At 58.7% G+C, this 22,743-nt stretch overlaps 8 protein-coding genes and 1 non-coding gene across 9 annotated transcripts, besides 1 other annotated feature; 5 read left to right on the top strand and 4 right to left on the bottom strand.

Annotated features, from left to right (window-relative positions):
- Positions 1 to 176: 176 nt before the first annotated feature.
- Positions 177 to 1,325, top strand: CYME_CMB115C (hypothetical protein; the record flags this gene model as incomplete). The annotated part of the gene is made up of 1 exon (XM_005535150.1): positions 177 to 1,325. The coding sequence occupies one exon, from the start codon at positions 177 to 179 to the stop codon at positions 1,323 to 1,325; it is 1,149 nt and encodes a 382-aa protein (XP_005535207.1).
- Positions 1,326 to 2,237: 912 nt separating this feature from the next.
- CYME_CMB114C (hypothetical protein) lies at positions 2,238 to 2,690 on the top strand (the record flags this gene model as incomplete). The annotated part of the gene is made up of 1 exon (XM_005535149.1): positions 2,238 to 2,690. The coding sequence occupies one exon, from the start codon at positions 2,238 to 2,240 to the stop codon at positions 2,688 to 2,690; it is 453 nt and encodes a 150-aa protein (XP_005535206.1).
- Positions 2,691 to 3,230: 540 nt separating this feature from the next.
- Positions 3,231 to 7,181, bottom strand: CYME_CMB113C (hypothetical protein; the record flags this gene model as incomplete). Its single annotated transcript, XM_005535148.1, has 1 exon — positions 3,231 to 7,181. One exon carries the CDS (start codon positions 7,179 to 7,181, stop codon positions 3,231 to 3,233), a length of 3,951 nt encoding a protein of 1,316 aa, XP_005535205.1.
- Positions 7,182 to 10,119: 2,938 nt separating this feature from the next.
- CYME_CMB112C (similar to nucleoporin) lies at positions 10,120 to 13,443 on the top strand (the record flags this gene model as incomplete). Its single annotated transcript, XM_005535147.1, has 1 exon — positions 10,120 to 13,443. One exon carries the CDS (start codon positions 10,120 to 10,122, stop codon positions 13,441 to 13,443), a length of 3,324 nt encoding a protein of 1,107 aa, XP_005535204.1.
- Positions 11,846 to 12,436: a sequence feature (possible transcribed region).
- Positions 13,419 to 15,324, bottom strand: CYME_CMB110T. Its single transcript, XR_002461206.1, has one exon. It is a non-coding gene; the product is annotated as a hypothetical transcript (transcript).
- Positions 15,325 to 15,626: 302 nt separating this feature from the next.
- On the top strand, positions 15,627 to 16,610 carry CYME_CMB109C (similar to polyphosphoinositide binding protein Ssh2; the record flags this gene model as incomplete). Its single annotated transcript, XM_005535146.1, has 1 exon — positions 15,627 to 16,610. One exon carries the CDS (start codon positions 15,627 to 15,629, stop codon positions 16,608 to 16,610), a length of 984 nt encoding a protein of 327 aa, XP_005535203.1.
- Positions 16,611 to 16,750: 140 nt separating this feature from the next.
- On the bottom strand, positions 16,751 to 19,771 carry CYME_CMB108C (spindle checkpoint protein kinase MPS1; the record flags this gene model as incomplete). The annotated part of the gene is made up of 1 exon (XM_005535145.1): positions 16,751 to 19,771. One exon carries the CDS (start codon positions 19,769 to 19,771, stop codon positions 16,751 to 16,753), a length of 3,021 nt encoding a protein of 1,006 aa, XP_005535202.1.
- Positions 19,772 to 20,861: 1,090 nt separating this feature from the next.
- Positions 20,862 to 21,584, bottom strand: CYME_CMB107C (hypothetical protein, conserved; the record flags this gene model as incomplete). Its single annotated transcript, XM_005535144.1, has 1 exon — positions 20,862 to 21,584. The coding sequence occupies one exon, from the start codon at positions 21,582 to 21,584 to the stop codon at positions 20,862 to 20,864; it is 723 nt and encodes a 240-aa protein (XP_005535201.1).
- Positions 21,585 to 22,190: 606 nt separating this feature from the next.
- CYME_CMB106C (hypothetical protein, conserved) lies at positions 22,191 to 22,643 on the top strand (the record flags this gene model as incomplete). Its single annotated transcript, XM_005535143.1, has 1 exon — positions 22,191 to 22,643. The coding sequence occupies one exon, from the start codon at positions 22,191 to 22,193 to the stop codon at positions 22,641 to 22,643; it is 453 nt and encodes a 150-aa protein (XP_005535200.1).
- Positions 22,644 to 22,743: the final 100 nt, after the last annotated feature.

Below are 22,743 nucleotides of genomic sequence, written 5' to 3'. Positions count from 1 at the left end.
AAGTTGAAACGTAATCGGAACTCCTCTGTTGCGCCAGGTTTACCAGAGGAGACACCGTAGACCTCAGTTTCTTCAAGAACGCTACTGCGTACCGTAGCCACCAAACTACATTTCCCGTCGGAAATGGGTGCTAGATTCAGACGAGCTGTGCTTGGCGAGTACGCCTCAGGTGCTTGATGCGAACCCGTACGCATCGACGCCACAGTCACCGATCCAGACACGAAACAGCTATGCGATGCTTTCAGGTGCAGCTGCGACACCCCATGTGCCGACACCACGGTTACCCCCGTCCAGGGGATGAACAGGTAGATGCAGTGCGCCGCAAGGTACCGGCACGAGGCCTGGCATCGCCGATGCCCGCTCGCGCGCAAGCAGCCTCCCCGCGGTCCGTGGCGCGCGATCTCCTCGTGCGCATCCGTTCGCCCCCATGTACTCGTTTGAGCTCAGGTGCAAGAGTATACGTAGTCTATGCTTTGCTGAGAAAAGCGACGGACCGGTTATCCCTGTCTTTAACTTTCAATTTCAACTTCATGGAGATCATGAGCGCGGTTTTTATGGCTCGAACGCAGTGCGAGCTCGAGACGCTTGAGAGGCGACAAAACCGACTGAGCCGTTTTCACATTCACGGGTGGCGGTGGCACCAGGCTGCCCTGGTGCGCGACGCGAAGCGTTTCGAAAGCGCTGTCCGGAAGTCCAAGTGCGACTGGGGCGGTAACCAGTGCTCGGCACAGTCGCTGAACTCGGCGGTTCGCTGGTTGCTGGACACCAACCTTCGTGACTTTAGACTCGTGCAGAACGAGGTGTTTCTTCCGTTCCTTCAAAAGAACCTTCCGACGGAGACATTCGCTCCAATTCAACGAACCATCGAGAGACACGATCGCTGTATTCAAGAGCTCGAAAAACGCATCCGAGACGAAGTCGAGGCATGCGCTATCCCATCACAGTGCCCGCAGCATCGCCAGCGACTAGAGCAGGCTGCTCGACTCTTGTCCCGCCAAATGGAGCAAGCGTATACGAGTCAGCAGCTCATGGTGATCGCAACTGTGGCAGAACGAATTCCTACCAGCGTCCAGCGTGGGTTCGAGGAGCAGGTGCGCCGCCGACTCAGCATGGAGCAGAAACGCCTTCATGTTGTTAGCTTTCACGAAGCAATCAAAGATGACCCGGAGGAGCTTGCACGATTTAAAGCAACCTTACCGGCGCCGGTGCGTCTGCTCCTTGGAAACTGGCGCAAGCGCTGGTACTTGCCGGCCACACGACAGCTGGATAGCTGCGTGCGTCGCGAGTTTGCAGCAGGGCGAGCAGGCACCCCGACATCGCAGTAGGCACTGCAAGGAGATGCAAGGCACAAGGCACTCGGATCAGAAACCATTCATGCTCACGCGTAGTTGAAAAGGTAGTAGGAGCACCCAGCATTCGTATGAAGGTACCAACGGGTGCCCGACGCGAGCACAGATAGCCGTGCAAAATGGAAATGGTGTCAACGATAAGAATCATCATTATCATCATCATCAGCAGCAGCAGCAGCAGCAGCAAAGACAGTGTCCCAGAAAGGCTATCACAGGACATTGTCCTAGCCATGAGATCATGAGTGAGTTTAGGCATGAGTGCGCGTATAGAGCGCCCAATGCGGCGCGCCGCCAAAACAGTCCCCAAAACACCGGCAATTTGCTTCATGACAATCCAGATGCATCGTGTAGTATCGCTTATACGGCAATAAAAACATTTCCAACATAAGTTCTAGGCCGTAGACATCACGCGCTGACCCATGTACATTTCGAATGGTCGGTCTAAACAAGCGTCGTGTTATGAGACGGAGCTTTCGAACGCGCATACAAGCGGAACAGCACAAGAACGACTGCTGTGAACATGCGAGTCAGGAGACAGCGGACTGAACCACGAACGGTGGACGCTCTCTGAAGATAAAAAGCGCATACCAGCAGACATGCTCAACGGAAGCAACGCCTCCGCAGGGTACCCCAGCGATGCAGGGCTGGCGTCACGGCGGCGTCGTGACGAACAGGCTGCACGCATGAGCCCCCCGGCACATGCGATGCGACGCCAGCGCGCCGCTGCCGACGCGAGCGTCAGGGCGATGGCGTGTCACAAAGCTTTCGTGACATCTTTCCCGCCAAGCATGCGTGGCGCGCGGCAATGCACCAAAGGTCGCTCCACCCGGAACGCCTGCGGAGCACTTCTCGCGTTCGCAGGTGCTCTGCGTACGCGCTGCTGCCACCATGCGAGCATCGGTGTCCCCGAACTACTGGTCACCGCGCAAACGGCGGGACTATGTGCAGTCGCTGAGCGCGATGTCTTCTGAAGAACCTGATCGTGATAGTGAACTCGATACTGAGGGCGTCTCCGACGACGGACGCAGTGACGCAACGGCACCGATTTCTGGTGAAAGTCCAGCGTCGCTTCCCCCGACAGCACCACTGTTTCGGGGCCGCGTCTTGGCGCGCACAGACCTCCGGCAGGACGCGGAGTCTCCGGTACACACCGTCTGGGCGCTGCTGACGCACTGGGTGCTTCAACCGATGTTGGTTGGTGCGTCGGCGGCCTTCGGCTTGAGCGTCGGCTACGCCGCTTTCGACTGCGTATCACGACTTTCCCCTGGGAGCTGGTTCGGAAGGCCGGCTCGTCCGTTTTGGACACGCGCGGCAGTTTCCGGATCTAAAAGCACCTCTTGAGAATGGTGCCGGCTTCTGGCCCCCCCCCCGCCGGCGATAAGAAGTCGCTGCATGGCTGGTCCAGTGGTCATACACAACGCTGCCACAATTCGATGCAGTTACAAAGCGATGCCGCCCGGTGTGCCGGGACTTGTCCGAGCCTGGCATGAGAACAGGGGTGCAGCGAAAGTACCAGATGCTCATTCCCATGGGATGATATGCCGTCGACACGGCCGCTGAGCGAACACATGCAGGATCCGAAGCGGCGGCATCGGGGGTCAGCACCGGAGTACGACCACGCGTGCTCCCGTCAGTATGGTCAAATCCACGTGTGCAAACGGAATAGCGTCTAAAGAACGCTGCACAATGCTTTTTCTGCTGCTTTACGCTGCCGTCAGTGGCCGTCACAGATTAACAATCGGTATCCACGAACGCTGAATTCAAGGCCCGACACCATCCACACGAGGCGGTCTGGCAGTCGTACGCCCATCGTTCGCAAGGCCCCGATCCCATCATCCCTGGTTCGTATCTCGCATCCTACTCGGTGATCCGGGTATGGCCCTAGAAACGAAGCGCGCGCAGCGGGTCTCGCAATATCCAGCGCTGGTTCTGTCGCATGGACGCTACATCTGCAAACTCTAGTTCGCTCCAGAGCAGGTGACGATCTCCCTCTAGAAGCGGCAGCACGTCGAGCAGGCCTCGAATTCGAGTCAGAGCCGCAGATCGATCTGCAGGATCCTCGAGCACTGACCACGCGTCGCCGTGGATCAGACTGAAACAGAGCAGTCGGCCAGCAACTGCTGCAATGTGATACACCAACAATGACAGTGCCGGCGTACCGCGACAAGAAGGAATCGACTGCGTTTCCGCAAAACGCAACACCCGCTGACAGAAACGCAAAATCCATGAGATGTCGAAGCGGCTCCCACGAACCTCTTCGACGAGTTGCAGTCTTTGATAAAGCGTTGCTACCGGCAGATCCAGAGGAGATTCCACTTCGACGCCGTCCGCGCGGAGCGTCATCCCCAGGTGCTCTCTGACCGCAATCAGATCCAATAACAAGCCGCCGAGGTCCGAAAACGTCAAATCATGCGCCTGTGTCGGCGATGGTACAGTCAGATGACTGGAACTTGCCGCTTCGAGCGCTTGAAATGCCTCGAGCATCTGACGCCAGTCGTTCGCTAGACGCATTGCGTGCTCTCGAGAAGCAAACGCGCCGCTCCAAGCGCTCGAGCCGGCGATACCACGCTGTAGGAGGAAAAGAGGCGCGAGTCTCACTGCAGCCCAGAGGTGAAGTTGCATCATGAGTCGGGTCCGCGGACCGAGCCCAACGCGTGCAGCATGGTTAAACGCTGACAAGGACCCGTCCGTGTTGTCATGCGACAACTCGGTATCCATGGCATCATTTGGGGTCACCGCGTCCTCGCAAGCCGCCTCGAATGATCCCGTTCTTAGACGACCTAGTGGAGCGGTCGACGCTCCAAGCCAGGCGATTCCCGTCTGGAGCAGGGCACAACCAAGCTCTGCCGCGTATACAAGTTTCCGCGGATCCCAGATGCCAGCAGCCAGAGACCCGCTATGCTCCAGATCCGACAACGCCGCCACAAGCGCAAACTCCAGCCATTGGTAGTGTGCCTGCAGGAGCCAGCACCGCGGCAGGCGGACGCGCTCTCGGAGCCAACGCATCACCGGCAGCGAGTCGATGTCAGCGGCAGTGCGCACCGTTGACCACGAAGCCTCCGAACTGGGTCCTGATCCTCGCAACTCACCTGCAACAGGCAACGAAACAGGCCAGTCGGGGACATTTTCTCGAAGCAGACGCGGCCACAGATAGCACAGATACTGGAGCAGATCCGATCCGCGACTGAGCGTCGCCCGAACGTAGATTGCCTCGAGCGGCCTCCCGGCAGACTCAAGCTGCAACGCATACGCCTCGTAGCACTGTGCTCGTAGAAGCGGATCAATCCAGTCAAAAGGCACGGATACCCATGCGCCGCTGCCTATGCACTCCCACAGCAACCACACAAGCCGGAAATCCAAAGAGTCACTCTTGTGAAGACCAAAGCACTCTGGCATAAGCTGATAACGCCTGCTACAGAACGTAGGCGAAAGACAATACCACCGCAAGAGTACATAGACAGCATCGAATACCGCTAGGGTGGTGACGCGATCCTCGGGCCCCGTCTCTGCCTCATCTGCAGTGAGCGGCAGCTGCCGCAGCTCGCCCCTGCGATGCGCACGATCCAGGGCCGGCGGCAGCGGCGGTGGCACACGGGCGAGTGACGCAGCCGCTACCGCCCTCAGTGATCTAGAGGATGCACGCAGCTGCGATCTAGGCGATCTAGGCATTGGTGACGGCGATCTAGAGGATGCACGCAGCTGCGATCTAGGCGATCTAGGCGATCTAGGCGATCTAGGCGATCTAGGCGATCTAGGCGATCTAGAGGATGCACGTAGCTGCGATCTAGGCGATCTAGGCGATCTGGGAATCGGTGATGGCGATCTAGAGGATGCGTGCATCGCCGGTGGTGATGATCGCGGTGACCTTGTTGCCGACGGTCGCACCGCATCCTCCGCGTCCTCGTGCTCGTCCTGCTCCTCATCATCATCTAGGTCGCGACTGCGGCTACGTAAGTGCATCGCCGCCTTCCAGGCTGTCTCGTAGGCGTCTAGCGCAGCGCTAAGCCGCATACGGAAGCGCACGTCATCCGCGTATGCGTCGGTACACGAATCATTCGTATCAGCGGCACCGGCAGTGGCATCCATGGATCCCTGCAGAGCGTCCCGTCTACTGGCATCCATGCGTGCGTACCAAAAAAATAAGGCAAAGGCCCGTATCCACGTCAAATGCGGTCCACAGAACCAAGGCGGTTCATCCATTGACACGAGGGCATGACCAGAAGCACGCTGTACTTGGCCTGCTAACAAGTACATGAGATCAAGACGGCGCGCTCCAAGCGTTTTTTCAGAAAGGCCATCGTTTTCCCACGTTTCCACTTGATTCGCCGCATCCAATGCCAAGTCTTCATGCGGGTCCAGACAGCGACTCAAAAGGAGTGCGAGGCGCAAGTCGCCGGCCTTTTGCAGCCGCTGCGCTGCCGCCAGCACCTGGCCTCCGGATAGCAAAAAAAGCGCTTCGTCGAGTGCTTGCCCGTCGGATGCAGCGGAAACCGCAGAAACGGCACGCGCATGTTGCCAATCGTCTCGAAATTCATCTACGCTCTGCATCTTGGGGCAGGCACAATCCCTCAGCCATGCTGAAAACCTATACCATGTTGATGCAGCTCCAGCGTGATCACCATACAGGGCGTCCAACAAGCTTGCAACAATCTCACCGTGCTCATCCTTTTGTGTCCTGTAGCGAGTAACCAGTTCCTGGAAAAAATCATGGCGCCGATTTCCCGTGGCAAGTGCTTCACCGAGTGTTTGGTAGCGGCTGGTCGCCTCGCAGTGTACGGATGCCTCTATTGCGGCGTCGTCTGCAACACGAACCAGGCCGAGATGAAGCTCTGACCGATCAGCGGTGCCTTTCGAAGGCGTCCACATCTTCATGGAAGGGTATACGACCCCACAAGCAGCGCGCTTCGCGCTGCGTTCAGGCCCGCCTCCATTCGCAAACACGAGAGGACCTATGACGCGAGCCATGGGCATGAAAGCTGTGGCGATATCCAGTCCACGCATTCGCTCTTCAAGAAGTTGATCCAAGGATCGAAGAACTGCCGTTCTCGGTGAAGTGCCCGCCACCGAAACAACTTGAACGTTCGTTTCGGACGCAAGAAGCGACGGAGCGCGAGTCTGTTCCGTAATCCGCGAGCGAAATGCGTCGGATACTTGCCCAGTAGCATGCATGCTTGCGGTATCCGCTATGAGGGATTTGCGCGACAACTCAACTGCTTTATGCAGCTCACGTTGTTCACCCAGTTCCGTTGACGTGCTTGACTGCAGCAGCTGCAGCGTTGCCGCTGTTGCCGCGTCGAGCGGCTCTAAACGCTCAGCTGCAGCGCGGTCCCCGGTTCCATCGGTAGCCTGTATGTGACGCGACTCGGGTCTCTGGGTCCGCGCTACGGAGCGATTATGCTGTTTCATATCCATGGGCGTGTCCGTCGAGGGAGCTCCGAATGCTTCATCGGGCGTTGCGAAGAGGGCACGGTGCACACCGGGTAGCCAGGACCTAGCAAGCGTGTATCGTCGTGCTAAACGAGAAAAGGAAACACCTGGTGCGACGTAATCCGATTCGTTTCCTTCTTCATCCACACCTGCACCAGCAGTTATCCCATCTGTAGAGGCACTCGACGCAGACGGTGTCGATCGAGCAAGCTTTGACGGCGGCGAGGTCGATGTTTCGCTCTCGCTACTTGATGGCACCTCGATCCGTCGCGGACCTGAGCGAAAAAGGCGCTCATCCTTCCCGTCATCAGTGTCTTCTGAGTCAGAGTAGCCTGTGGGTGCCCGCCAACCACTTTCAACGTTTCTTTGGACAGCAGAAACCTGAATCGCGGGTGATGAAACCATGGAGCGCTGGCGTAGGTCGTACGGAGCGAAGACCAGCGTCGGCGCCCACGAAACGTTTTTTTCGAGGCGCGCTCAGTTTCGGTTGCCGGAGACGACCTGTCCGTGCTTTCTGAAAAGCAAGTCCCTTTGTAAACAGGACCGTTAACCCAAAACAATGGCGCTTTATGCAAAAAGTAAAGCCAAGCGGCACCAGGCATGCGAGAAAGAACTGTGTTGCGTCTGCAGCACGTGACCTTTTTGTCAATCTTATCTACGGTGTGCATTTAGGCGGTACGTATCCATGGTTTCTATCTGCGTCGAAAGCAGGGCAAGGCGCTTTGATGCCTTGAAAAAATTATCAGATGATCTGGGGCAAGTGGTCGACGAAGAGTTATCTCCGTATTCCACGCGGTATTTGTGGCGTTTTTGTGCATTGCAGCGAATATGCAGGTAACGAGGATCTACCGCTTCGGTGCACCGCAACACCAGCGTGCTTCGGAGCACTGCCGCTGAACTCGGGCTTCGAGACAATCGAACTCGCGTTCGGCTAAATAAAAACGCTTGTTATGCTTTTCGAATGCCGGAATGCTCCTGTCCGAGATATATGCGACCAGGGCCTGCAGCACTTCAATGCTGTCGCGTTCTGAATGGCTCCTCAGCCGGGGCCGGTTCTGCCGCAAGAGCATATAGCTTCAGGAGTGCGCGGCACTTGTCGCATGCCTACGCAGGCCGCTGAGCGAGGACTCCAGATCGTGAGGAACCGACAATTTTCATGTCGCTTCCGGGCCGGAGCACAAGAAAGCAGACGTATCTAGCAGATGCTACGCGAGCATTTGCTCTTCAGTGTCGGAGCGCCATTCGAGCGTATGCAGCAGCAGGCAAGTGTATCCCACTTGGTGGCGCCCGCCTCCGCCCCCGCCCAAGCCACACGAGCAGATGCTATCCAGTGCCGGATCGGAACGCCTGTGGATGCATCCAGAGGTGATTGCGTCCTTCTGGTTGTCTAGAGAACGCTGTCAGACACGGGTAGCCTTCAAGAGGTACAGGTTACAGGCCACACTAGACGGCGAACATGGACATTCAGAGAAATCGGCAGCAATTTTTCATAAGACTTGCATTGTAAAGACTTGGTAGATTCGAGGCACTACAGATTTCACTCACGTCTCGGTAAAAGAAAGCTCTAAAAAACATTTCCTTCTCTTCCGTGCACTGCAGGTCTTTTGCCGCAGAAATTTTCGTATACTCGTCGCCTTCCATGCTTCCATCTGCATCATACGGGAGTCGCAATACGTTCACTGATGCGATACCACGAAAAAAATGACACCCTCGGAGTGCATCCAGTACCACCGCACCATATATGTCCGGTCGCCGCTGCTGCGCCACTAAACGCTCAGCTAGCGTTCATCTACATTCGTTTCAGTTACGTGTGATCAGAGAAACAAAAAATGTCCCACGGCCATGGAGTGGATATGAAGAAACACGCACAGGCGCCTCCCGGCTATTTTGATTGGCCCCCTAATACCGGTTTCAGCTTCTTCCTGAACACATCGAGTTTGCGAGGCTGCCGCATGAAGTTGGTCGCGAGAGATGCTCGGGTCCCGTCTTCAGCACCGCACATCGTCTGATATTGACAGTGGCGTTCAAGTCTCGTTTCATGAACTCCTGGCGTTTATTGCCGCTGGTGAAACTCCTCCGTGCAAGGAGTCATCGAATTCGCGCCCTCTGTACCATGCCAGTCTCGTCATCATCTCGTTGGGCAAACAACTTTGCTCGCGTATCTATCTTCTTTTTATTCTTCTTCACTTGCTCTTCTCCGAGGGATGGTCGACGAGAAGGAGATTACTTTTCGTTTCTTTCATGCACCCGGCGATGACGGCGCTCCAGCATCCTCGACTTCCATGTCCATAACCTTCCCTTGGATTGTTCTATTTCTTGAAAATGAATGCGCTTCTCTCTGCTCCGAGGTGAGAAACTTTCCGAAGCTGGAGGGACTCTCGAAAGAGAGACGACATGTGCCCCAGTGTGTCGCCGTGTGCGAAACGCTTCAGCGATTCGGTCACCGAGGCGATTATTACTTTTCAACATAAAAAACACGTCTTTGATGGAGCTGAACCACGGATCGTATGGACAAATGAAAGGCAGCTCGATCCCGATAGATTCGGCGAAAGCTCCATCGCAAGGGAATGGTGATATACCGCGTTCTCCAATAGAAGAACGTCACCAGATGCCAGGGAAAACCCTTCAATCATTCGACAAAGTGGTTGGTACTGTAGGATGCGCCGTCTCCACGAGCGAAACCGAGGCCGCCAAACGAATCCACTCCTCCTAGAACAGATGATGATGTCGTCGTTCTCTTCGAGTTCGATCGCACACAGAACGCGCACCTTCTCAGCGAATACCCATCTACGATCCGACCGTTTCGTCCGAAGGATGTCTCATCGTCTGTGAAAATAAACTGGCTTACCTCTGCTTCATACCGACCGCAACGTTCCAGAAACGCTGTCGTTGCGATATCTGTAGAAGATAGCCGTATGTGAACTAGGACATTTTCTCGGCGACTGTGTCCCAGCGTTTTGAGGCCCCATGAACAAGCTATTGAGAAACAGAGACGCTCATGGCATCTATAATCTTCGCTTTTTCGCTTTTTGTCAGGTGATCAAAAAGTCGTTCTCTACAATAGACCGAAAGCAGTTATAGAGCATACCAGTTTTTTGGCACAGAGCCCATATCCTTCTTTCTTTTAGAGTTCCTCAACCATCTGAGTACTGTGGTGCGACTGACCCGAATCAGAGATGCAGTACTCCTTACACTATTCAGTAAACAATATAGATCCTGAGGGCGATTCGTCTACATTCTGTTCGGCATCGTGCACACACCAAAGCGAATCGACTGCTATGCACCGCACCAGGATGAAAGCGATTACGAGCTGTGCTTCCACGAAGCGTTGACGCGGTAAACCATGTTCGGTAGAAACGCGTCTACGCAGCCGTCGAATAACCAACTGGCGGGTGCTTTCGGGGCAAATCCACCGACACAAACCCCAACACAGTCGCTGTTTAGCACACAGAGCCAGCCGGGCACCCAAACAGCGCTGAGCCAGGCTGGCGGCTGGCCAGCGGCACAACCAGGCCCAAACACGGGCTCAGCGTCAATGAGTCCTTTCGGGGGCAACGCGAACACATCAAGCACCTTCGGGTCAAGTCCTTTTGGGAGTGCTTCGTTTTCTGGCGGGTTGCGCCCGGGTGTGACCGGAGCCCCCGGTGCCGCTGCTGGCGGGGGTGCGCTCTCCGGAAGCGGTAGTGCCTGGCAAGCGGGCACCTCAGGGTCACAGCCTCTTGCTCTGGGTGCCGCACCGAGCCAGGGCACTGGTCAGGTGGCTTTTCGGCCAGTACCAAGCTCAGAAACAACGGCACACGGAACCAAACAGGTACTCTTCGATTCGATCGTGTTTATGAGCGGGTTCGAATCGAAGAGCTTCGAGGAACTCCGTTTCGAAGACTACCAGCTGGGTAACCGGGGGCAAAGCGGCCCTGGAGGTAGTTCAGCACCCAGCGGAACGGGTGGTGGCTCGCTCTTTGGAAACCTTGGCAGTTCCTCCACAACGAACACAGGACTTTTTGGTGCAGCAAAGCCATCGACCGGTTTGACTGCTCCCAGCGGTCTTTTCCGCAGTGACGCTGGTACCTCAGGAGCCGCTTCCCCGTTTGGTGCATCGGCGATCTCGGGAACGACATTCGGACAACAACAAAACACATCCGCTGGGAGTACTGGGGGTGCATTTGGGTCGGCACCCTCAGCTGGTGGTTTCGGGAATGCAAACGCCACAGGTTCTGGTACGGGATTCGGTATCCCTGGACAAAACGCGGGTCAGTCAGGCGGCCTCTTTGGCGGTGGTGTCGGGTCCTCTGCTACGACATCATTCGGATCCAATCAAGCAGGGAGCGGAACGGGTGCTGGGAATGCGCCCTTTGGCTCTGGTTTGTTTGGATCGAACGCAAATGCCCGACCTTCACCCTTTGCTGGTGCACCTGGATCAACGACCGGTGCTTTCAGCAGCTTTGGAGCGAGCGCCGGATCAAATACAAATCAGCCAGCGGTAAGTGCAGCACTGGGCACCTCGGGCGCTTTTCCTACGTCAGGCACTGTCGGTGCGCCTGCAAGCGGTGGCCTCGGTTTCGGTGGATCGCGGCCGCTGGGCACTGGAACATCATTCGGTACGCTGAACGCGACCCAGAATACGAGTAGTCTCAGCAATACAATGCCATCGTTCGGAGGCGGTCTCGGAGGCAACGCGCCCGGGTCGTTTTTCGGCGGAAGCGGCAGCGGATCCACGCAGTCGGCGGGCCTGGTTGGAGGCGGCGCACCGGGTACGGCAGGCAGCTTCGGTGCTGGTGGCAGTGGTATTGGAGGCGGTGGTGGTACTGGTGGCCAGCCTGGTCAAGCACCAAGCGCACAGAGCTCGCTTCCGAGATTTAGTTTGGGCGGATTTGGTGCAGCGCAAGCGAATCAGCCAAGTGGACAATCAACCGGTGCTGGTGCCGCACAGAGCGGCACCAGTACCGGTGGCCTCTTTGGCACAGGGAGCACTACGGTGACTGCAGGCGGAGCGCCCGCGTTTCAGTCAGGAAACGCAAGTACACCTCGTTCGGAGCAAACTGGCATATTCGGAGCAGCGAACCAGACGAGTGCGAAGCCGACTGGGGATTTATTCCGCTTTGGAGTGTCATCGAGTGGGTCGAACCTAGGCGGCACACAGCCTGGCGGCGGTGCCTCAACTTCTGGGGGCATGTTCGGTCTTGGGGGATCAGCATTCCGACCCTTGGCGAGCCCAAATGCGAATATGGGTCCTATGCAGCCGGCTACGAGTACTGGAATGCCGTCTGGACTAGGTTTTGGCCTCGGTGGTGGTAGTGGCAGTGGTGCGATGCCTGCCTTCGGTGCTGCCACGAACGCTTCTCCGCAGGGGATTCCGTTTCAAACGCAGCCTGCAAGCAACGCCAGTAGCGCATCGCCGTACGGCCCGCTGCCGACACTCTCGGGCGCTGCGGGCAACATCTCCACTGATGCGGAGCGATGGCAAGGGACTCGAGTCACCTCGGAGCCTGTGCTAGATACCACGCATGCGTCGCTGCTGGCCCCACTAGCATCGATACCAAACGCGCCCGTGACGAGCTATCGAGTTCGGCCCAGAAGTCAAGTGCGAGCCTTCTCATACGGAGCCTCCATTGGTGGCGTCCCGCTCCATGAGTTGTTTGACCGACCTCGAGCAGTCGCCCGGGGTCGTCCGAATCAGACGCCAGGCGATTCCTGGTCGAGCGTATGGACACCCGGACGCCTGCGCCAGACCGAGAATGGCAAACCAGAACGAAGCATCAGGCAGCTGATCCGCGACGCAGCCGCACAAGGACAAACCGAACCGACATTGACGCTCGCCGATATTACCACGCAGGAAGCAGTGCTGGCGAGCCCGAGCGCAAACCTTCTGGATCGGGATGCGTCTCCGGAGCGAACACGTGCCACCAACGTCGACGCTCCTGGTACCGTAACGCCTTCATTTGCTGCCGACATGTCACCCATCGTACCACTGCGCAGTAGCCAGGGTACGGAGAAGCGCTCCGGAAAAGAGTCAGCGGCCACACCAGGCTCCGAGCAGACGCCAGGTGCGCACTTCGAGTACCACGCACAGGGACCGGTGTCGTCAGGAGCCTCAACGTCCGATCAGGGCGATCGATTGCCAGCTTGGGTGCCGCGACTCACGAAACCAGGGTACTATACGAAACCGCCGCTCGCCGAGCTTCAGTCCCTTGATGAAGCAGCACTCTCCCATGTCTCTAACTTTGTACTAGGCCGTCGCCACATTGCCGAAATTCGTTTCCTGGAGCCGGTGGATTTACGCTACGCCAATCTGGATCAAATTGTGCAGATTGAGCCGCGCACGATCATCCTGTACCCGACCCGCGATACTGACGCGATGCCGCCGAAAGGCACCCGCACGACTGCTCAGCAGCAGCAGCAGCAGCAACAACAACAACAACAGCCATCCAGGTCCGATCGATGGAGTGGTCTCCCGCCCCCGGGACAGGGCCTGAATCGAAGGGCGCTCTTGCGTTTTGAGCAGGTGTTCCGTATGGACAAACGAACCGGAAAGCCAACGAATGATCCACAAGCGATTGAACGATTTCGGCAACGATTACAAGAATACGCGGAGCAGCAGGGCGCACGTTTCGTTAGTTATGATGCTGAAACTGGAACCTGGGAGCTGCTTGTTGAGCAGTTTAGCTAGAGGCGTGCAGCGGAATGTCGGGCGTCGAACGGGAATCCGAGGAGAAAGCAACGGGCGCTTGCGATTTGCACCTGCGCGGGCGTTTTAAGCCTCTGGGACTTGGGTATGCCACGAGCGCAAGGAGTTTCTCGCTCGTTCTCAGTATCGTGATGGCGCAGGTGATTTGCAGCTACCGAGAACGCCGATAAGCGCTCCGTGTCCGAGCGAGATTGCTGGACCTGGGCCAACGTGCTGGAGCAGTGCTCCGGCAGCGCTGCGGTTTCTGTCAGCAGCCCAGAGCCATCGGGTCAGTGATATCGGGAACGACAGCGACTGCGCTTGCAGTCGACGCTCTTCCGAGCCGTGTAGCGAACGCGACGCCAGAGAGCAATCGACGGTACGTCATATACCGACGCCTTCGCCAGCACCAGAATGCCACCTGGTGACGCCACAACACGTAGAGCGCATGCCGCGGAGTTTCGCGCCCATCTGCCGCTGCCTGCCCGATGCCTGCACCCAAGACACATGACCGCTTTCTCAGTGGCGCGTGCGAGTCACCAGAAAACGACGTGATCGGGCGGAAGCGCGCCGCATCGAAGCGTTGCAACGGCACAGCGACGGGATTCCAGCGGTATCGGCTTTGTCGGCAGCGATCGTGCCTGTGGTTGCGCCTGCTGCCTCTGTTGCCTCGCGTTCGTTCTACGACGCTGAGGGCATGCCGCCGCCACGCTGCATACGTTCCGTGAACGGCCTCGAAAATGTGTCGAAAGTTGCATGCGGGGCGTGCCCGAGCCTATCAAGACCCTATTGGATGTTGTCGATATGCAATGCTCGCCGCTGCATCCGCAGGCGCTTCGAACCAGTGCGCTAGCCATGCTGTAGGTGTTATTGCTAGCGCGCGCGGTGTTTAGGTCATTCCGAGATCCTGCTCGGCGTAAAGCCCTGAACCTTATGCCCCCATACCAGCAGCATTCGAATCGGACACCGATCCCATACTGCCAAGAGAAGCATGCGGCTGCAATGGTATGCTCCCGGTGACGGCTCTCAAAGCGGATATGTCTGCTACTGGGCTCCGGGCGACCTCAGCGCGAAATCAACGACGCTCTCTCTGCTCCATACGAAAACCATGTGCAAGGACGGAGCAGACGGTCCGCGTTTGCGTGCATATTGCTCGTGTACAGTGCGTCTGTGCTCCGCGATACGCTTGCAGCGAGCGCAAATGCGTACTGCATATATCTAGAGAGGAATACACAGCTGTCGTGCCGTGAAGCACGCATGCATGCACTGGGACACGTGTACAGTCGACAATGCATGCACTGGGACACGTGTACAGTCGACAATGCATGCACTGGGACACGTGTATATTCGGCTATGCGTGCATGCCCATATGCGTGCACCTGCAAACTTGCGCGCAACGCGGCACCAGGCGCACGACGGCACTGGTGCTGTGCAGGGTACAGGTGCGCAGCGAGCATTCCAAGCGCACTTCACTAGAGCGCTGTGGGAATTTTGCGTGCGTGCACACTGCGCACTCCCTGACCAGTACTTGTCGTTCTTGCGTGCTGCTTTGCGCTCCGAGTCAGCGCCCGAATGCTCGACTTCGCAGGCCTGCAGTTGCGCCTGCACGTTGCTGTGCACAGCGATTATCTGCCTGAGCTGTGCGGGCGCCGTCGACATCGAGCACGGTTCGTGCTGCTTTTTAACCAAAGTCTCTGGTTAGGTTCTGCATTCCTCCCGCACGAACAAGCTATCGCCTTTTCCGCGGCACGCGAGCGACCTAGTCTCGGCACGGTAAACGACGTCGTAGCAGCCACGCGGCATATCGAGCTGTCTTGCTCGAGGCCGGGCGGCTCGCGCTGCGACGCCCAAGCACGACACCGCGTTGCACCTCGAAAAGAAGCTGCGTTCAGAGCAGAACTCCGCGTCGGAGCGATACTGAGAACAGCGCGCCGCTCAGGCACGCATTCCCGCGGGGGTCGAAACGCAGCGCGCCGCTCAAGCACGCATTCCCGCGGGGGTCGAAACGCAGCGCGAGCCAGCTTGGGCGAGCGCAGACGGCGGGCGCGGCCAGTCCGCCGGCAATGCCGATATTTGGGACACGCAGGTTAGCGATGCTCTTGAACGTGTGGCATGCTGGGTAGGGCGCTCCAGTCAACGAGGTCTCACCGAAAGCCCTTACGAGGACCGGTATTGCAGTAGTATCGATGAATTTCTTCGGAATTTTTTCTAATGAGTCTGCGAGAGGCCGTTACCACTGTGACAACGCAACTTACGACTCAGTACTGAACCCGCAAACAGGCTATCCCGGTTGCCTGACTGGAGCTCAAGCAGATGCGCTCAGTGCCTTCGAGCGGCAACTCGTCACGGAAGACGTTCTTCCCAGACGTTTTCGGTCGGATTACAATAGCCAGGACCTTCGCACCGAAGACGATGCCGTCGACGCGAGTGCCGACGGCGACCAGTTGAAACCGAAAGCTTGCGGACACGTTGACGCGATGCTCGCGTTCATGAACCATTCACTGGAGCATCGGCGACGTGTTCTTCTTCAGTTTTTACGCGCACGTGACTTTCGTGTCGATGCCGCGTATGCACTTTTCACGGATACGCTGCTGTGGAGGAGCCGAACGCAGGTCTGCTGCATAGCGCGAGAGGAGATCATCAAGAATCCTGCTGCGTGCTTCCCGTTCACGCTGGTCCCTGGTGCGCGCAACAACTACGGCCATCGGCTACTCTACGGGAAAATGGTGCTGTTCCGCAAGCGGGACGTGAACCGGGATGCCTTTCGAGCAGCGACGATAGCACTGCTCGAGCACTGCTGTTACGCGGCGGATGCCGCTGCCGTAGACGAACACTCGTCGCCGTTTCCGCATAGTCAGGAGCGCTTTACGGTCGTCTTCGACCTCGGACACGGGTTTGATGTCTTTCATAACGCTGAACTAGGATGCTACTCTGATATGATTCGACTTGTACAGAACCACTACCCAGAGCGACTAGGAAAAGTTTACATTATCCACTATAGTCGTCATATCCATATATTTTATCGACTATTGTCACCATTCATTGAGGATAAGACGCGCGCGAAAATACACTGGGTGCCAGAGTCGGAGATCGTGCCAACGTTCCGCCACGACTTTCCGAACGATAGCCTACCAAAATCGCTCGGCGGGGAGCTGGAGTGGCACATCTAGCGAGCATTTGTGCTTTGGACTGCGAGCTGCCGGAGGCGATATCCAAGGATGGATGGATGGGCCATACATATTGATGCAAGCTTCGATCACCAATGGAACAAGCGCTGTGTTGAGGCTGCGTCCGATGGGACCTGCGTTTCTCACTGTTCTCGAATGCCTGGCTGGTTGCTCGGAGCACTCGCAGCATCCACAAACGGTACATCCGGATTCAGAAACGGGTGCGCGAGCAACTCGGGGATGCTGGCCCTTCGAACGGGATCCCGCTGCAGGCAACGTCGTAGCGTATCCATGAGCGCTGCGGCCGATGCCTCCGAGCCTATGCCCTGGATCCCAGCCACAGGCGGGTACGCAATGTCGTACGTCGGGTCCGTGATGCAGCGGAGCTTTTGAATCACGTTCAGGTGTGAGAATGGCGTGCGACCGTACACCATTTGGTACAGGATGCAGCCGAGTGACCAGATGTCACTGGGGCGTCCCAGCTTGTAGCGGCGCCGCGAGGGAGCCGCCGCCGTCTCGCCGCTGGCGCCAGCGGAAGCTGCCTCGTTGGTATCCAGAATTGCCTCAGGGGACATGTAGTTCAGGGTACCCACCTGACTCTCGCGGACAATGTTGGTGGTGTCGTTCTGAATCGCCTTGGCGATGCCAAAGTCAATGAGCTTCAGGACACCCTCAACGAAAAGAAAGTTGGCTGGCTTGAGGTCGGAGTGCACGATGCGCTCTTCATGAATGGTATGAACCGCTTCCAGCATCTGCTGCCAGTAGAGACGCAGAAAGTTCGCATGCATGGGTCGTCCAGCGTTGCGCAGTAACAGCCTCGCGAGGTCAATCTCGCCACATTCCATGACGAGGTAAATGAGACCAGCGTGCTCGCGCACCTCCGAAGCGATCAGCTGGATGATATTGTCGCGGCCGCGGAGGCGCTGCAGCAACGCAATCTCGTTGCAGTAGCTCCGGAGCGTCTCGCGATCGGCCTTGCGGATGCGAATGCGTTTCAGCGCGAAAATCTTCCGGGTTCGCGCGCACATCACCTTGAACACCTTGGAAGATCCCCCACGCCCGACGATTTCTAGCTTGATGTACGGGTATCCACCAACGTGCACCACAGTGTCGGCGAGGCTTGGCGGTAGGCTCAGCAGGCTCGTGCCGTCACCACCGTCAGATGGAGCCACATTCTCCTTCCCAGCGTCCAGGCGTCGCAGCGGTCGACGGGGCGCCGCTGCAGCCTCAGCAACTGCCGATCCCTGCACGGCAACAGGGCCGTCGACGGAGCGCTGCATCCCGCGGGGCTGTTGCGCTGTCGGTGCGTGCGCTTCTCGCGCTGCGGGTGCCACGCACGCACCTGTTCTGATGGACACGTGTCCTGCGGATGCATCGTTTCCCGCGCATCGTCGCGATTTGCTGTCGATCGGGTTCGATGCCGCGGCAGCCGGGCGCTCATCCGGCGCCGCCTGGGTACCATCAGGCACACCAGCAGGCACATTACGAGATATAATGTGAGGCGCTTGACTGGCTTCGGGGTCGCCTTGAGCGCGCTGCATCGGCCAGCGATCGGTCGTCGAGGATTGCCGGGCCGGCACCGCATCCACTGCGAGTTCGATTGCCTGTGGCGACTGCCGGAGACGCGTCCACGGCGGGGGTGTCGTCGAGGCAGCCGGATCCCGGTCGATGCGCGGTGATGAGAGCGCCGCCTCTGCACCGCCTGCAGCGTCGAGGGCAGTGCGAGCGCGATGCTCATCGCGAGACGCTTGGTGCGGTGGTGAGAGCGTGGCGCGCTGCTCTGGAGCAGTCTCCACGGAGCGATGCCAAGACATGGCTGTCGCTGGGGCGTCCTCATCTGGCGGTGGAATGCCGGCACCAGTGCCGGTCGCGGTGCTGAACCCGGTCAGTGCGGCTGGGTCGAGCGCGGTGGCGAGCCCCGCACCAGATGGTGCCTTGCCAACCCGCGCAGCGGGCTGTAACACATCCGCCGTGATCGTCAGCAGAGAGGCGGCATCGGGCGCGTCGGCGCTGTGGCCGCTGCTATGGTGCGCGCTGCGCACCACTTCGGGCACGGCGTTTTCAGGGTCCGATGACGCGCACAGCCAGAAGCACGTGCCGCGCATAAACTGCTCAGCTGCCTCTCGCCGAGCAGCTGCCTCCTCTTCGAGCTTTCGCGCCTTGCGCTCGTTTCCCAATCGCCGCTCGAAACGCGCCCATAGCTCGCAGATGCGCGGGTCATGCTCGCCAATGCGCTCTGCTTTCAGGTAGCGAAAAGTATCTCGTAGCTCCTCGGCGTCCTCCTGCTCTGTGAGTGCCATTTGAAAGCGGACGGCTCCCAGCCAGAGCTCGACATAGTCGCTGTTTCGTCGGTGGCCTCGCGCAGGCACCGCCCGCGTTGCCCGTTCATAGAGCCGCTGCAGGAGGCGCAACACTGCACGCGCCCTGGCGTCGGTGGTGGGGGTACGCGGTGGCATCCCGCTCGGCAGGAGTGCCCGCTCCAGCGACTGCAGGAAAGACAGCCAAGTACTCGGACACGACGGCCGCGCGGCGAGTGTCCGCAGGTGCGTGGTGTCGGCACGGGCGAGCGCAGTCTCCAGCGCCTCGAACGCATATTCCCGATACGCTGGTGGAACCAGAGTCAGAGGCGAGGATCCGAACACCTCGCGGAACGTTGCAGTCCAAGACGCGCTCGGCAACGCGCTCAAGGTGCGTGGATGCGGCGCTACGGCTGCAGGTGTCTCTGTGCGCTGCGCTTGCGGCGACGTAGCCCCTGGGTCGACTGGTGCCGGTATCAGGTGATCTGCGGCATCGCCTCCTGTGCCGACGGCCGCCACAACGTGCAAGCGCAGTAGCGGCGGCGTCATCAGGCCCTCGGCGCTTCGCGTCGGTGAGCACGGCGAGCGCGAAGCACTGCTGTGCGTCTGCTCCGCCGACTGGCGACGACCTCGAAGCTGCTGAACGCGTAGGCGCAACTTCTCCAGGGTCTCTCGTGTCGGGCGCTTCAGGTGACTCGAAGCCGATGTCTCGCTCGTCGCGCTGCTGGCCTGGTCGGGTGCCTGCGCATACGCGTCCGTCGCCACTGCGTCCAGCTGTCCCGCACGGCGGTTTAACGCTTGCTTCGACCCCAAAACCCACTTCTCCGAGTCGCTGGCCTCGGGAGTCGCATCACGGCCGCCTGACATGTAGAAATCAAAGCCAAAGCGACGAGCGGTTGCCGCCTTGCCGGAGCCAGAGCTGCCGCAACGACCTAGAGAGCGACACAAGGGCACTGCTGCTGTGGACGCGGGCCACAGCGCTTCTGCTCCGCCCCGATAGCGGGCGTTCAAAATTTCAGGCAATCGATGCAGGCGCTCACGACATCATGAACATTCTAGAATGTAATTGTACAGAGCAAACATATGCCCTCAGCGGGACGCGTTCCATCATTCCTGTCCGATACCGCCGATACCGTGCGCGAACACGCCCGGATACCAGCGCACCGACGTGTGCTCCGCCGCAGATGCGCTCACGCTGTACCGACTCCAGAACGGTTTTTCTTTAAACAACGACAGCTTCGTGGAGCCAGCGACCTGCCGAGTGCCGGACGTTCACCGAACGACGCCTCGATTGCGAACAGGAGGTAGCGCGTACCCCAATAGCCGGTATCCATAGCACGTCACAGCTACCTGTAGGGCGTCGAAGGCGCATCCCTTGGGGGCATACGCACTACTGACAGTACGGATGCACGTATGCGTACGGCCGTCGATAGCGGCACGTCGATCACGTCCATTGCATCGAAGGATGGGCCGATCCGTGTACGTGCAGGTAACGCGCACATTCTGTACCTTGGGCGAGAGCGCCTCAAAGCGACATGCGCTGGGCGACAGCACGGCGCGTTCGCAGTGTCGTGACTACCACGGATGTGCCTGCAACGACACCGCGCGACGAATAAAGCGCATCCGCCCAGTTCGCAGCGATTATCCGCAAGCAGCCTCTGATGTCGGCGGGCACCCAAATTTTCGCAAAACGCGCAATACGTCCTCCAAATCACTGTTGCCTGTTGGCGGCGTCTCGATGGCGACAAGGATGGAACTGGTACGCGTCGATCTGACGGGGCGGATGCATCTGCCCGGAGACGGAATGCAGGACACCACTGCGGGACCCAGGTCCCGGGCACGCTCTATGAACGTTGTCGAAACACGTGAGCGAACGTCCAGAAATGTTTATTAAAGTCACACGAGGTGCTGCACAGGTACGCAGCTCGAGCTCGACGCCGCCATGCACGTCTCGTCCTCAATCCGAATCCGATGGTGCGTCGCGGGACTCGGCATCAGGGTGCAGGCTCACGCCGGTGATCCGGTGCCGCCGAAGCGTTTTCGCAAGGCGCTCCGATGAAAAGCGCACTCCAGCGCGGCCCGCAATGACCCACTCGCCCAGACCGGCAAAGGTGCGCACGACCTGTTGGTTCCGGATCAGCAGAATCGATGGTAGGACCTGGACGCCGAGCCGCTCGCACATGGACGGAAACCGTTCCGCCTCAGCGACCCAAAAGCGCGTCTCCAGATGCTGCTGTGCCAGGGAACGCAACGCGTGTGCAAGCGCATCCTGCAGCGGCTGGGTTTCGGGCGCTGTTCGCAAACGCCAAAACACGCCAACAACGCGCTCTGAGGATCGGCAGGCCTCGAGGAGCGCCTCCTCGTCATCAAGTTCATGCAGCCTACCATGCCCGAGCGCGCACCATCGCGAGCGCGCAGCCGCTGCTCGCTTCAGCGCCTCCAGACGACGCTCGCGCAGCGCTTCGAGCTCGGGGTCCGTCTCGGTCGTCGTCGCAGAAGCGCCGAAAGAGGCGCCGCGCTCCTGCTCCCGAAGCTCCCCGTCCAGGATAGCCTCCACACGCTCGGCAACTGCCTCGACAACACGCTGCACTGCGCTTTGGGAGCCAGTCGCAGGCTCTTTCCGGGCAAATCCCTGCGTGCCCCCGAGCGCTGCCACACTCGACGACTGCGACGTCGGCATGGCTCCAGTTTCGACAGCACCTTGGCCGTTGTTGCGTTGCTTCCCGTGCCCGAGCGCTGATCAGTGTCAAACAGGCACGCTGTGACACCCTGGTGCTCCGAGCACCAACGCAGGTACCGCCTACTGGTGCCAGACGATGAAAAAAGTCCCGAGTCACCACACACCGCCCTCTGATCACAGCGCCTGCCTCTAAGCGTCGACGCTGCCTTCTCGAGTTGCCGGTGTGAGTAGCCCCAAGTTGCCGCTAGAGCACACTCACAAGTCCGTGGAATCCTATAGACGGCGCTCTTAGGGGAACACTGCTCAGACGCGCCAGTGATGGCCGTACGCGCGCATCCGCTGCACGTTCGATTTTACCATCGCATGCAGGATGTGCACACTGGGGTGCGGGGTGCCTGCTTCAGAATCGCCCCTCGCTGGACACGGGCAGAAGATGGCCGTCTGTACACCTAGCGCCGTGGATCTCGGTGCACGCTTTCGAGCGCTGTTCTCAAAAGTGTCGAGCGCGCTCAGCGCGCACCGTAAGCGCTACGAACTTGGTGTGTGCTAGGACACGTCCCACCAAATAGCGAATATCGCATATAGTGAATCTCTGGTTCTGTCGGCATGTTCGTTGAGCTTGCCGCCACAGCCCGTTGGGGACTTGTACCTCTGGCTGGTCGGACTGGTCACTCAGTTTCGTTTGCTGCCACCAGGGCCGGAGCACGCGAACCTCACCTGAACTTGCGACGCGCACGGGCCCTGCGCACAAAGCCAGCACCTATCAAACTATGCCTGGTCTCGTCAGGTGCGGCAGAAGAGGCAGGCATGGCGCCAAGCGCTTCGGGGCTCCATAGCAAAGGTGCCTCAATGCACCTCGCAGGCCTGATTCCACTGGTTCCCAACTGGTTGGTAGCGGTTCTTTACCTCTATTTTGCATATCGCTTCTATCGAGGTTTTGAGCGCACAACCTTCGACTCTTCTTCAAAGCTGATACTCACGTTGATCTGGCCGCTTTTGCTTATCACAGGCTCGGGACGACGCAACTTGCAACGGGCTCTCCGCGGCGACGACACGTAGCGCGCACCAGGGGTCCGCAAGTCGCTCGACCTCTGGAACTCCAGGGTACCGTGATGTCCGGAAACAATCCTATGCCGCGTAGAGACAGCACTGTTCGCAC

The sequence above is a fragment of the Cyanidioschyzon merolae genome, chromosome 2, assembly GCF_000091205.1.
Source record: "Cyanidioschyzon merolae strain 10D DNA, chromosome 2, complete genome".
In the NCBI taxonomy this organism is placed as follows: Eukaryota; Rhodophyta; class Bangiophyceae; order Cyanidiales; family Cyanidiaceae; genus Cyanidioschyzon; species Cyanidioschyzon merolae.
This window is presented reverse-complemented; position numbering and strand designations above follow the sequence as displayed.